Consider the following 14295-nt stretch of genomic DNA (forward strand, 5'->3'; position numbering starts at 1 on the left):
GTGTGTGTGTGTGTGTGTGCGCGCGTGTGCAGGGGAGGTGTTACGCGGGGATCGTATTGTGAACACCCCCTACTCGGTACTCATGACCCAGGACAGGAAGTGTAAGGTTGTTTGTGCCAAGATGAAACTCAACGTGCAGCAGAGCAAGCTGGTGGCTGAGCGCATCCAGGAAGAGTACTATGTTCACCTGTGAGTACCCTTCCTTCCTCATTACTCTGTCCGGTAATCAGGTGACTGTGTAAGTAAGATGCTGCTGTAGGCTCCGTGTTAATCCTGTCTATAAACTCAGCATTGCAGACAACCTCCCAGTGGCCACACGACTGGAATTCTACCCCAACAAAGAGGCAGAGGAGGAGAAGGATGTGGTGAAGGATGTTCAGTTTGAACACGGCTACAGACTGGGCTTCACTGAGAACAGCAAGGTACAGAAGCTCCTTGCCAGGGCCTAGTTAAAGCATGGAGAGAGAGTAGGGACACATCCGTATGAGATTAGGGGAGTGGGGAACTCAGAATTTTGCTTTTCTATTACAGAAAAGCCCTTGTTGTGCAGTAGAGTTGTCTTTCGTGTATGAACCTTTACATTCTGTAGTCTCTCTACTATAGTTCTACCTACATACAGTTGAAGTCGGAAGTTTACATACACTTAGGTTTGAGTCATTAAAACTTGTTTTTCAACCACTCCACAAATTTCTTGTTAACAAACTCTAGTTTGGCAAGTCAGTTAGGACATCAACTTCGTGCATGACGGAAGTCATTTTTCCAACAATTGTTTACAGACAGATTATTTCACTTATAATTCACTGTATCACAATTCCAGTGGGTCAGGTTTACATACACTAACTTGACTGAGCCTTTAAACTGCTTGGAAAATTCCAGAAAATGATGTCATGGCTTTAGAAGCTTCTGATAGACTAATTGACATTTGAGTCAATTGGAAGTGTACCTGTGGATGTATTTCAAGGCCTACCTTCAAACTCAGTGCCTCTTTGCTTGACATCGTGGGAAAATCAAAAGAAATCAACCAAGACCTCAGAAAAAAAATTGTAGACCTCCACAAGTCTGGTTCATCCTTGGGAGCAATTTCCAAACCCCTGAAGGTACCACGTTCATCTGTACAAACAATAGTACGCAAGTATAAACACCATGGGACCACGCAGCCGTCATACCGCTCAGGAAGGAGACGCGTTCTGTCTCCTAGAGATGAACGTACTGTGGTGTGAAAAGTCCAGATCAATCCCAGAACAACAGGAAATGACCTTGTGAAGATGCTGGAGGAAACAGGTACAAAAGTATCTATTTCCACAGTAAAACGAGTCCTATATCGACATAACCTGAAAGGCCGCTCAGCATGGAATAAGCCACTGCTCCAAAACCGCCATAAAAAGCCATACTATGGTTTGCAGCTGCACATGGGGACAAAGATCATATTTTTATGGAGAAATGTCCTCTGGTCTGATGAAACAAAAATGGAACTGTTTGCCATAATGACCATCGTTATGTTTGGAGGAAAAAGGGGGATGCTTGCAAGACGAAGAACACCATCCCATCCGTGAAGCACGGGGTGGCAGCATCATGTTGTGGGGGTGCTTTGCTGCATGAGGGACTGGTGCAATTCACAAAATAGATGGCATCATGAGGTAGGAAAATTATGGATATATTGAAGCAACATCTCAAGACATCAGTCAGGAAGTTAAAGCTTGGTCGCAAATGGGTCTTCCAAATGGACAATGACCCCAAGCATACTTCCAAAGTTGTGGCAAAATAGCTTAAGGACAACAAAGTCAAGGTATTGGAGTGGCCATCACAAAGCCCTGACCTCAATCCCATAGAAAATTTGTGGGTAGAACTGAAAAAGCATGTGCGAGCAAGTAGGCCTACAAACCTGACTCAGGTACACCAACTCTGTCAGGAGGAATGGGCCAAGATTCACCTGACTTATTGTGGGAAGCTTGTGGAAGGCTACCCAAAACATTTGACCCAAGTTAAACAATTTAAACACAATGCTACCAAATACTAATTGAGTGTATTTAAACTTCTGACCCACTGGGAATGTGATGAAAGAAATAAAAGCTTAAATAAATCATTCTCTCCACTATTATTCTGACATTTCACATTCTTAAAATAAAATGGTGATCCCAATTGACCTAAGACAGGGAATTTTTATTAGGATTAAATGTCAGGAATTGTGAAACTGAGTTTAAATGTATTTGGCTAAGGTGTATGTAAACTTCCCACTTCAACTGTAACTACCTGTCCTACATTCTGTGTTGTCTCTCTGCTATAGTTCTACCTACACAACCACCTGTCCTACAGTATGTTGTCTCTCTGCTATAGTTCTACCTACACAACCACCTGTCCTACAGTATGTTGTCTCTCTGCTATAGTTCTACCTACACAACCACCTGTCCTACAGTATGTTGTCTCTCTGCTATAGTTCTACCTACACAACCACCTGTCCTACAGTATGTTGTCTCTGCTATAGTTCTACCTACACAACCACCTGTCCTACAGTATGTTGTCTCTCTACTATAGTTCTACCTACACAACCACCTGTCCTACAGTATGTTGTCTCTGCTATAGTTCTACCTACACAACCACCTGTCCTACAGTATGTTGTCTCTGCTATAGTTCTACCTACACAACCACCTGTCCTACAGTATGTTGTCTCTGCTATAGTTCTACCTACACAACCACCTGTCCTACAGTATGTTGTCTCTGCTATAGTTCTACCTACACAACCACCTGTCCTACAGTATGTTGTCTCTCTACTATAGTTCTACCTACACAACCACCTGTCCTACAGTATGTTGTCTCTGCTATAGTTCTACCTACACAACCACCTGTCCTACAGTATGTTGTCTCTGCTATAGTTCTACCTACACAACCACCTGTCCTACAGTATGTTGTCTCTCTACTATAGTTCTACCTACACAACCACCTGTCCTACAGTATGTTGTCTCTGCTATAGTTCTACCTACACAACCACCTGTCCTACAGTATGTTGTCTCTGCTATAGTTCTACCTACACAACCACCTGTCCTACAGTATGTTGTCTCTACTATAGTTCTACCTACACATATACCTGTCCTACAGTATGTTGTCTCTGCTATAGTTCTACCTACACAACCACCTGTCCTACAGTATGTTGTCTCTCTACTATAGTTCTACCTACACAACCACCTGTCCTACAGTATGTTGTCTCTCTACTATAGTTCTACCTACACAACATCCTGTCCTACATTCTGTTGTCTCTCTACTATAGTTCTACCTACACAACCACCTGTCCTACAGTATGGTGTCTCTGCTATAGTTCTACCTACACACCCACCTGTCCTACAGTATGTTGTCTCTCTACTATAGTTCTACCTACACACCCACCTGTCCTACAGTATGTTGTCTCTCTGCTATAGTTCTACCTACACAACTACCTGTCCTACAGTATGTTGTCTCTGCTATAGTTCTACCTACACAACCACCTGTCCTACAGTATGTTGTCTCTGCTATAGTTCTACCTACACAACCACCTGTCCTACAGTATGTTGTCTCTGCTATAGTTCTACCTACACAACCACCTGTCCTACAGTATGTTGTCTCTCTACTATAGTTCTACCTACACAACCACCTGTCCTACATTATGTTGTCTCTCTGCTATAGTTCTACCTACACAACCACCTGTCCTACAGTATGGTGTCTCTGCTATAGTTCTACCTACACAACCACCTGTCCTACAGTATGTTGTCTCTCTACTATAGTTCTACCTACACAACCACCTGTCCTACAGTATGTTGTCTCTGCTATAGTTCTACCTACACAACCACCTGTCCTACAGTATGTTGTCTCTACTATAGTTCTACCTACACACCCACCTGTCCTACATTCTGTTGTCTCTCTACTATAGTTCTACCTACACACCCACCTGTCCTACAGTATGTTGTCTCTGCTATAGTTCTACCTACACAACCACCTGTCCTACAGTATGTTGTCTCTGCTATAGTTCTACCTACACACCCACCTGTCCTACATTCTGTTGTCTCTCTACTATAGTTCTACCTACACACCCACCTGTCCTACAGTATGTTGTCTCTGCTATAGTTCTACCTACACAACCACCTGTCCTACAGTATGTTGTCTCTCTGCTATAGTTCTACCTACACAACTACCTGTCCTACAGTATGTTGTCTCTCTACTATAGTTCTACCTACACACCCACCTGTCCTACAGTATGGTGTCTCTGCTATAGTTCTACCTACACAACCACCTGTCCTACAGTATGTTGTCTCTACTATAGTTCTACCTACACAACCACCTGTCCTACAGTATGTTGTCTCTACTATAGTTCTACCTACACAACCACCTGTCCTACAGTATGTTGTCTCTGCTATAGTTCTACCTACACACCCACCTGTCCTACAGTATGTTGTCTCTCTACTATAGTTCTACCTACACAACCACCTGTCCTACAGTATGTTGTCTCTGCTATAGTTCTACCTACACAACCACCTGTCCTACAGTATGTTGTCTCTCTGCTATAGTTCTACCTACACAACTACCTGTCCTACAGTATGTTGTCTCTCTACTATAGTTCTACCTACACACCCACCTGTCCTACAGTATGGTGTCTCTGCTATAGTTCTACCTACACAACCACCTGTCCTACAGTATGTTGTCTCTACTATAGTTCTACCTACACAACCACCTGTCCTACAGTATGTTGTCTCTACTATAGTTCTACCTACACAACCACCTGTCCTACAGTATGTTGTCTCTGCTATAGTTCTACCTACACAACCACCTGTCCTACAGTATGTTGTCTCTGCTATAGTTCTACCTACACAACCACCTGTCCTACAGTATGTTGTCTCTCTACTATAGTTCTACCTACACAACCACCTGTCCTACAGTATGTTGTCTCTGCTATAGTTCTACCTACACAACCACCTGTCCTACAGTATGTTGTCTCTGCTATAGTTCTACCTACACAACCACCTGTCCTACAGTATGTTGTCTCTACTATAGTTCTACCTACACAACCACCTGTCCTACAGTATGTTGTCTCTGCTATAGTTCTACCTACACAACCACCTGTCCTACAGTATGTTGTCTCTGCTATAGTTCTACCTACACAACCACCTGTCCTACAGTATGGTGTCTCTGCTATAGTTCTACCTACACAACCACCTGTCCTACAGTATGTTGTCTCTACTATAGTTCTACCTACACAACCACCTGTCCTACAGTATGTTGTCTCTCTACTATAGTTCTACCTACACAACCACCTGTCCTACATTCTGTTGTCTCTCTACTATAGTTCTACCTACACAACCACCTGTCCTACAGTATGGTGTCTCTGCTATAGTTCTACCTACACACCCACCTGTCCTACAGTATGTTGTCTCTCTACTATAGTTCTACCTACACACCCACCTGTCCTACAGTATGTTGTCTCTCTGCTATAGTTCTACCTACACAACTACCTGTCCTACAGTATGTTGTCTCTACTATAGTTCTACCTACACAACCACCTGTCCTACAGTATGTTGTCTCTGCTATAGTTCTACCTACACAACCACCTGTCCTACAGTATGTTGTCTCTCTACTATAGTTCTACCTACACAACCACCTGTCCTACATTATGTTGTCTCTCTGCTATAGTTCTACCTACACAACCACCTGTCCTACAGTATGTTGTCTCTCTACTATAGTTCTACCTACACAACCACCTGTCCTACAGTATGTTGTCTCTGCTATAGTTCTACCTACACAACCACCTGTCCTACAGTATGTTGTCTCTGCTATAGTTCTACCTACACAACCACCTGTCCTACAGTATGTTGTCTCTCTACTATAGTTCTACCTACACAACCACCTGTCCTACAGTATGTTGTCTCTGCTATAGTTCTACCTACACAACCACCTGTCCTACAGTATGTTGTCTCTGCTATAGTTCTACCTACACACCCACCTGTCCTACATTCTGTTGTCTCTCTACTATAGTTCTACCTACACACCCACCTGTCCTACAGTATGTTGTCTCTGCTATAGTTCTACCTACACAACCACCTGTCCTACAGTATGGTGTCTCTGCTATAGTTCTACCTACACAACTACCTGTCCTACAGTATGTTGTCTCTGCTATAGTTCTACCTACACAACCACCTGTCCTACAGTATGTTGTCTCTCTGCTATAGTTCTACCTACACAACTACCTGTCCTACAGTATGTTGTCTCTCTACTATAGTTCTACCTACACACCCACCTGTCCTACAGTATGGTGTCTCTGCTATAGTTCTACCTACACAACCACCTGTCCTACAGTATGTTGTCTCTACTATAGTTCTACCTACACAACCACCTGTCCTACAGTATGTTGTCTCTACTATAGTTCTACCTACACAACCACCTGTCCTACAGTATGTTGTCTCTGCTATAGTTCTACCTACACACCCACCTGTCCTACAGTATGTTGTCTCTCTACTATAGTTCTACCTACACAACCACCTGTCCTACAGTATGTTGTCTCTGCTATAGTTCTACCTACACAACACCTGTCCTACAGTATGTTGTCTCTCTGCTATAGTTCTACCTACACACCCACCTGTCCTACAGTATGTTGTCTCTGCTATAGTTCTACCTACACAACCACCTGTCCTACAGTATGTTGTCTCTCTGCTATAGTTCTACCTACACAACCACCTGTCCTACAGTATGTTGTCTCTCTGCTATAGTTCTACCTACACAACCACCTGTCCTACAGTATGTTGTCTCTCTGCTATAGTTCTACCTACACAACCACCTGTCCTACAGTATGTTGTCTCTCTGCTATAGTTCTACCTACACAACCACCTGTCCTACAGTATGTTGTCTCTCTGCTATAGTTCTACCTACACAACCACCTGTCCTACAGTATGTTGTCTCTCTGCTATAGTTCTACCTACACAACCACCTGTCCTTCATCATCTACTACCACAAGGAGAAGCTGGAGGAGGGGGAAGAGCACAACTACAGAGTTGTACGTTTTGAGGTGGTTCCCCAGAGTGTCAAGGTGGAGGGTAAGTTGAGCTGGTTTTCCACAGTGTCATGGTGAAGTGACACAGCACCCTGTCCTGTCTGAGGTACGAACGGTTTATTCCAGCCCAATAAACACAGTGACAAGCGTTAGATAATACCGCCTGTGTTTCTATCCTTCCCCTCCTATTTGTTAATTGTCTCTGTCTGGATCCTTCTGCAGACCTGAAGGCTGATAAGGGGCTGTGTACCCTGCCTGAGGCCACTAACTCAGCTCCTCAGGAGATTGACCCCTCCAAGGAGAATGAGGTTCTCTTCACCTACTCCGTCCGCTGGGAGGTAAGTGGTACGGTCCTTCTCTTTTATGTCCAATCTTTAGGTCCCAGAGTCTGAGCAACAGTAAAGATTTCGAATTGCTATCTGTAAAGTGTTGAGACGTTGGGATACACTTGAAGTAAAATGGGACTTGACTTGGCTAGCTACATTGTTGGTGGAGAACCTCTTCACTGAGTAATGTGCTTATTTATAATGGTTCTTTGTGTTTTCTAGGCTTCTGCCTTGATTTGTGTAATTGCTTGTCTTCTAATGAAAGGTTCTCTAGACAAAGATACCTTGGTCTCATTGGGGACTCTGCCTAAAGAAATATCAATGGCCTGACTTGACCCTCTGTCTCCCTCCCTGTAGGAGAGCCAGGTGAAGTGGGCATCTCGCTGGGACACCTACCTGACCATGAGTGACGTGCAGATCCACTGGTTCTCCATCGTCAACTCCGTGGTGGTGGTCTTCTTCCTCTCTGGGATCCTCAGTATGATCATCATCAGGACCCTGAGGAAGGACATCGCCAACTACAACAGAGAGGATGACATAGTAAGAGACCCCACTTACTCTGCTAAACATGACATGGCTTTGGCATTTGACAGCACTTTGTGTGCGTGTGGCTGCAGCTGCAGGGAGAGTCTCGGTTAAATAATTGTGAGACTGAAGAGATTAGGATTTAAAATGTGCCATTATGTCCACCCTCTGAAGACGAGTGTTTACTTCCTGTTGTGTGAATTAATGTGGGTAGTGTGTCACTAAAATATCTTGACCAATGCCTATCTTCGCTAGGAGGACACCATGGAGGAGTCGGGCTGGAAGAACGTCCATGGTGACGTGTTCAGACCTCCACAGTATCCCATGATCCTCAGCTCTCTGCTGGGCTCAGGCATACAGCTCTTCTGCATGATTCTCATCGTCATCTGTGAGTGTGATGTAAAACAGACTTCTAGAACCTCGTTTCAAAAGCACTCTTATCTACCAACTGCCGTTTTCATCAAGCAATTGTAATCTCTGGATATGCTCCATCCACCACACCTGGAGATGGAGAGCGTGGCCGCCTGTGTGTCTCTGTGACGTGGAGCTGTTGTGTTTTATCTGTCCTGTAGTCGTGGCCATGTTGGGGATGCTGTCTCCTTCCAGTAGAGGGGCCCTGATGACCACTTCCTGCTTCCTGTTCATGTTCATGGGGTAAAATGCGAGAGAGTCACCCTCCTTATGTCTCAGGCCCAATCCAAAATGGACCCCTATTCACTTGTGAAGATTTGAGAGGATTTGATTGGTATAAGCGATACGGTGAAACTTCCACCTAGCCTATCAGAGATGCGGCATGGTTGAGCGATTGACCGTATTGCTTACGCCCAACACATCCTCCCAGATCTCCACAAGGTAACAGGGCCTAGAGGTTCGGGATTGGGCCTCTGGCTGTGCTCTGTGTGCCGTCTATACACTGGGAGAGGCATCAATATGACTGTTTTCCCTTCCAGTGTGTTCGGTGGATACTTTGCCGGCAGACTCTACCGCACGCTGAAAGGTCATCGCTGGAAGAAGGGTGCTTTCTGTGTGAGTATTTCAAATGAACACTATCAATGACTAATGACATATTATTTCTAACGAAACTTAGTGTCCGGTTGCACTACTATTCATGTGTTACTGCGTGGTGTTGCTCTGCCTGCAGACGGCCACTCTGTACCCGGCTGTGGTCTTCTGCATCTGCTTCGTCCTCAACTGTTTCATCTGGGGAGAGCACTCGTCTGGAGCCGTGAGCGAGCTAGTCTCCTACATACAGGCCCACTGTACAGCAACACATTCACTGTCTATAGGACCACTGTACAGCAACACATTCACTGTCTATAGGACCACTGTACAGCAACACATTCACTGTCTATAGGACCACTGTACAGCAACACATTCACTGTCTATAGGCCCACTGTACAGCAACACATTCACTGTCTATAGGCCCACTGTCTATCAACACATTCACTGTCTATAGGACCACTGTACAGCAACACATTCACTGTCTATAGGACCACTGTCTATCAACACATTCACTGTCTATAGGACCACTGTACAGCAACACATTCACTGTCTATAGGACCACTGTCTATCAACACATTCACTGTCTATAGGACCACTGTCTATCAACACATTCACTGTCTATAGGACCACTGTCTATAGGACCACTGTACAGCAACACATTCACTGTCTATAGGACCACTGTACAGCAACACATTCACTGTCTATAGGACCACTGTACAGCAACACATTCACTGTCTATAGGACCACTGTACAGCAACACATTCACTGTCTATAGGACCACTGTACAGCAACACATTCACTGTCTATAGGACCACTGTCTATCAACACATTCACTGTCTATAGGACCACTGTCTATCAACATATTCACTGTCTATAGGACCACTGTCTATCAACACATTCACTGTCTATAGGACCACTGTACAGCAACACATTCACTGTCTATAGGACCACTGTACAGCAACACATTCACTGTCTATAGGACCACTGTACAGCAACACATTCACTGTCTATAGGACCACTGTCTATCAGCACATTCACTGTCTATAGGCCCACTGTACAGCAACACATTCACTGTCTATAGGACCACTGTACAGCAACACATTCACTGTCTATAGGACCACTGTCTATCAACACATTCACTGTCTATAGGACCACTGTCTATCAACATATTCACTGTCTATAGGACCACTGTCTATCAACACATTCACTGTCTATAGGACCACTGTACAGCAACACATTCACTGTCTATAGGACCACTGTACAGCAACACATTCACTGTCTATAGGACCACTGTCTATCAACACATTCACTGTCTATAGGACCACTGTCTATCAACACATTCACTGTCTATAGGACCACTGTCTATCAACACATTCACTGTCTATAGGACCACTGTACAGCAACACATTCACTGACTATAGGACCACTGTACAGCAACACATTCACTGTCTATAGGACCACTGTCTATCAACACATTCACTGTCTATAGGACCACTGTCTATCAACACATTCACTGTCTATAGGACCACTGTACAGCAACACATTCACTGTCTATAGGACCACTGTACAGCAACACATTCACTGTCTATAGAACCACTGTACAGCAACACATTCACTGTCTATAGGACCACTGTACAGCAACACATTCACTGTCTATAGGACCACTGTCTATCAACACATTCACTGTCTATAGGACCACTGTCTATCAACACATTCACTGTCTATAGGACCACTGTCTATCAACACATTCACTGTCTATAGGACCACTGTCTATCAACACATTCACTGTCTATAGGACCACTGTCTATCAACACATTCACTGTCTATAGGCCCACTGTACAGCAACACATTCACTGTCTATAGGACCACTGTCTATCAACACATTCACTGTCTATCAACACATTCACTGTCTATAGGACCACTGTCTATCAACACATTCACTGTCTATAGGACCACTGTACAGCAACACATTCACTGTCTATAGGACCACTGTCTATCAACACATTCACTGTCTATAGGACCACTGTCTATCAACACATTCACTGTCTATAGGACCACTGTACAGCAACACATTCACTGTCTATAGGACCACTGTCTATCAACACATTCACTGTCTATAGGACCACTGTACAGCAACACATTCACTGTCTATAGGACCACTGTCTATCAACACATTCACTGTCTATAGGACCACTGTCTATCAACACATTCACTGTCTATAGGACCACTGTACAGCAACACATTCACTGTCTATAGGACCACTGTCTATCAACACATTCACTGTCTATAGGACCACTGTCTATCAACACATTCACTGTCTATAGGACCACTGTCTATCAACACATTCACTGTCTATAGGACCACTGTCTATCAACACATTCACTGTCTATAGGACCACTGTACAGCAACACATTCACTGTCTATAGGACCACTGTACAGCAACACATTCACTGTCTATAGGACCACTGTCTATCAACACATTCACTGTCTATAGGACCACTGTACAGCAACACATTCACTGTCTATAGGACCACTGTACAGCAACACATTCACTGTCTATAGGCCCACTGTCTATAGGACCACTGTACAGCAACACATTCACTGTCTATAGGACCACTGTACAGCAACACATTCACTGTCTATAGGCCCACTGTCTATAGGACCACTGTACAGCAACACATTCACTGTCTATAGGACCACTGTACAGCAACACATTCACTGTCTATAGGACCACTGTACAGCAACACATTCACTGTCTATAGGACCACTGTCTATCAACACATTCATTGTCTATAGGACCACTGTCTATCAACACATTCACTGTCTATAGGACCACTGTACAGCAACACATTCACTGTCTATAGGACCACTGTCTATCAACACATTCACTGTCTATAGGACCACTGTCTATCAACACATTCACTGTCTATAGGACCACTGTCTATCAACACATTCACTGTCTATAGGACCACTGTACAGCAACACATTCACTGTCTATAGGACCCCGTCTATCAACACATTCACTGTCTATAGGACCACTGTCTATAGGACCACTGTCTATCAACACATTCACTGTCTATAGGACCACTGTCTATCAACACATTCACTGTCTATAGGACCACTGTACAGCAACACATTCACTGTCTATAGGACCACTGTACAGCAACACATTCACTGTCTATAGGCCCACTGTACAGCAACACATTCACTGTCTATAGGACCACTGTCTATCAACATATTCACTGTCTATAGGACTACTGTCTATCAACACATTCAATGTCTATAGGACCACTGTCTATCAACACATTCACTGTCTATAGGACCACTGTCTATCAACACATTCACTGTCTATAGGACCACTGTCTATCAACACATTCACTGTCTATAGGACCACTGTCTATCAACACATTCACTGTCTATAGGACCACTGTCTATCAACACATTCACTGTCTATAGGACCACTGTCTATCAACACATTCACTGTCTATAGGACCACTGTCTATCAACACATTCACTGTCTATAGGACCACTGTCTATCAACACATTCACTGTCTATAGGACCACTGTCTATCAACACATTCACTGTCTATAGGCCCACTGTACAGCAACACATTCACTGTCTATAGGACCACTGTACAGCAACACATTCACTGTCTATAGGACCACTGTCTATCAACACATTCACTGTCAATAGGACCACTGTCTATCAACACATTCACTGTCTATCAACACATTCACTGTCTATAGGACCACTGTACAGCAACACATTCACTGTCTATAGGACCACTGTCTATCAACACATTCACTGTCTATAGGACCACTGTCTATCAACACATTCACTGTCTATAGGACCACTGTCTATCAACACATTCACTGTCTATAGGACCACTGTCTATCAACACATTCACTGTCTATAGGACCACTGTCTATCAACACATTCACTGTCTATCAACACATTCACTGTCTATAGGACCACTGTACAGCAACACATTCACTGTCTATAGGACCACTGTCTATCAACACATTCACTGTCTATAGGACCACTGTACAGCAACACATTCACTGTCTATAGGACCACTGTACAGCAACACATTCACTGTCTATAGGACCACTGTACAGCAACACATTCACTGTCTATAGGACCACTGTACAGCAACACATTCACTGTCTATAGGACCACTGTACAGCAACACATTCACTGTCTATAGGACCACTGTCTATCAACACATTCACTGTCTATAGGACCACTGTACAGCAACACATTCACTGTCTATAGGACCACTGTCTATCAACACATTCACTGTCTATAGGACCACTGTCTATCAACACATTCACTGTCTATAGGACCACTGTCTATCGACACATTCACTGTCTATAGGACCACTGTCTATCAACACATTCACTGTCTATAGGACCACTGTACAGCAACACATTCACTGTCTATAATACCACTGTCTATCAACACATTCACTGTCTATAGGACCACTGTCTATCAACACATTCACTGTCTATAGGACCACTGTACAGCAACACATTCACTGTCTATAGGACCACTGTCTATCAACACATTCACTGTCTATAGGACCACTGTCTATCAACACATTCACTGTCTATAGGACCACTGTCTATCGACACATTCACTGTCTATAGGACCACTGTCTATCAACACATTCACTGTCTATAGGACCACTGTACAGCAACACATTCACTGTCTATAGGACCACTGTCTATCAACACATTCACTGTCTATAGGACTACTGTCTATCAACACATTCACTGTCTATAGGACCACTGTACAGCAACACATTCACTGTCTATAGGACCACTGTACAGCAACACATTCACTGTCTATAGGCCCACTGTCTATAGGCCCACTGTCTATAGGCCCACTGTACAGCAACACATTCACTGTCTATAGGACCACTGTACAGCAACACATTCACTGTCTATAGGACCACTGTACAGCAACACATTCACTGTATATAGGACCACTGTACAGCAACACATTCACTGTCTATAGGACCACTGTACAGCAACACATTCACTGTCTATAGGACCACTGTCTATCAACACATTCACTGTCTATAGGACCACTGTCTATCAACACATTCACTGTCTATAGGACCACTGTCTATCAACACATTCACTGTCTATAGGACCACTGTCTATCAACACATTCACTGTCTATAGGACCACTGTACAGCAACACATTCACTGTCTATAGGACCACTGTCTATCAACACATTCACTGTCTATAGGACTACTGTCTATCAACACATTCACTGTCTATAGGACCACTGTACAGCAACACATTCACTGTCTATAGGACCACTGTCTATCAACACATTCACTGTCTATAGGACCACTGTACAGCAACACATTCACTGTCTATAGGACCACTGTCTATCAACACATTCACTGTCTATAGGCCCACTG

General features: G+C 43.8%; 1 protein-coding gene across 1 annotated transcript in view; it reads left to right on the top strand.

Moving 5' to 3' along the window:
• Positions 1–14295, top strand: part of LOC129861282 (transmembrane 9 superfamily member 4-like) — a 31497-nt gene that overhangs the window by 2940 nt on the left and 14262 nt on the right. The window contains exons 4-12 of the mRNA XM_055932562.1: positions 33–189; positions 290–422; positions 6926–7049; positions 7229–7344; positions 7690–7872; positions 8113–8245; positions 8430–8511; positions 8808–8883; positions 8999–9082. Coding sequence (XP_055788537.1) covers positions 33–189; positions 290–422; positions 6926–7049; positions 7229–7344; positions 7690–7872; positions 8113–8245; positions 8430–8511; positions 8808–8883; positions 8999–9082 — 1088 coding nt within the window. The remainder of the gene's footprint in view (positions 1–32; positions 190–289; positions 423–6925; positions 7050–7228; positions 7345–7689; positions 7873–8112; positions 8246–8429; positions 8512–8807; positions 8884–8998; positions 9083–14295) is intronic.

This window comes from Salvelinus fontinalis, chromosome 8 (assembly GCF_029448725.1).
Source record: "Salvelinus fontinalis isolate EN_2023a chromosome 8, ASM2944872v1, whole genome shotgun sequence".
NCBI classification, from domain to species: Eukaryota; Metazoa; Chordata; class Actinopteri; order Salmoniformes; family Salmonidae; genus Salvelinus; species Salvelinus fontinalis.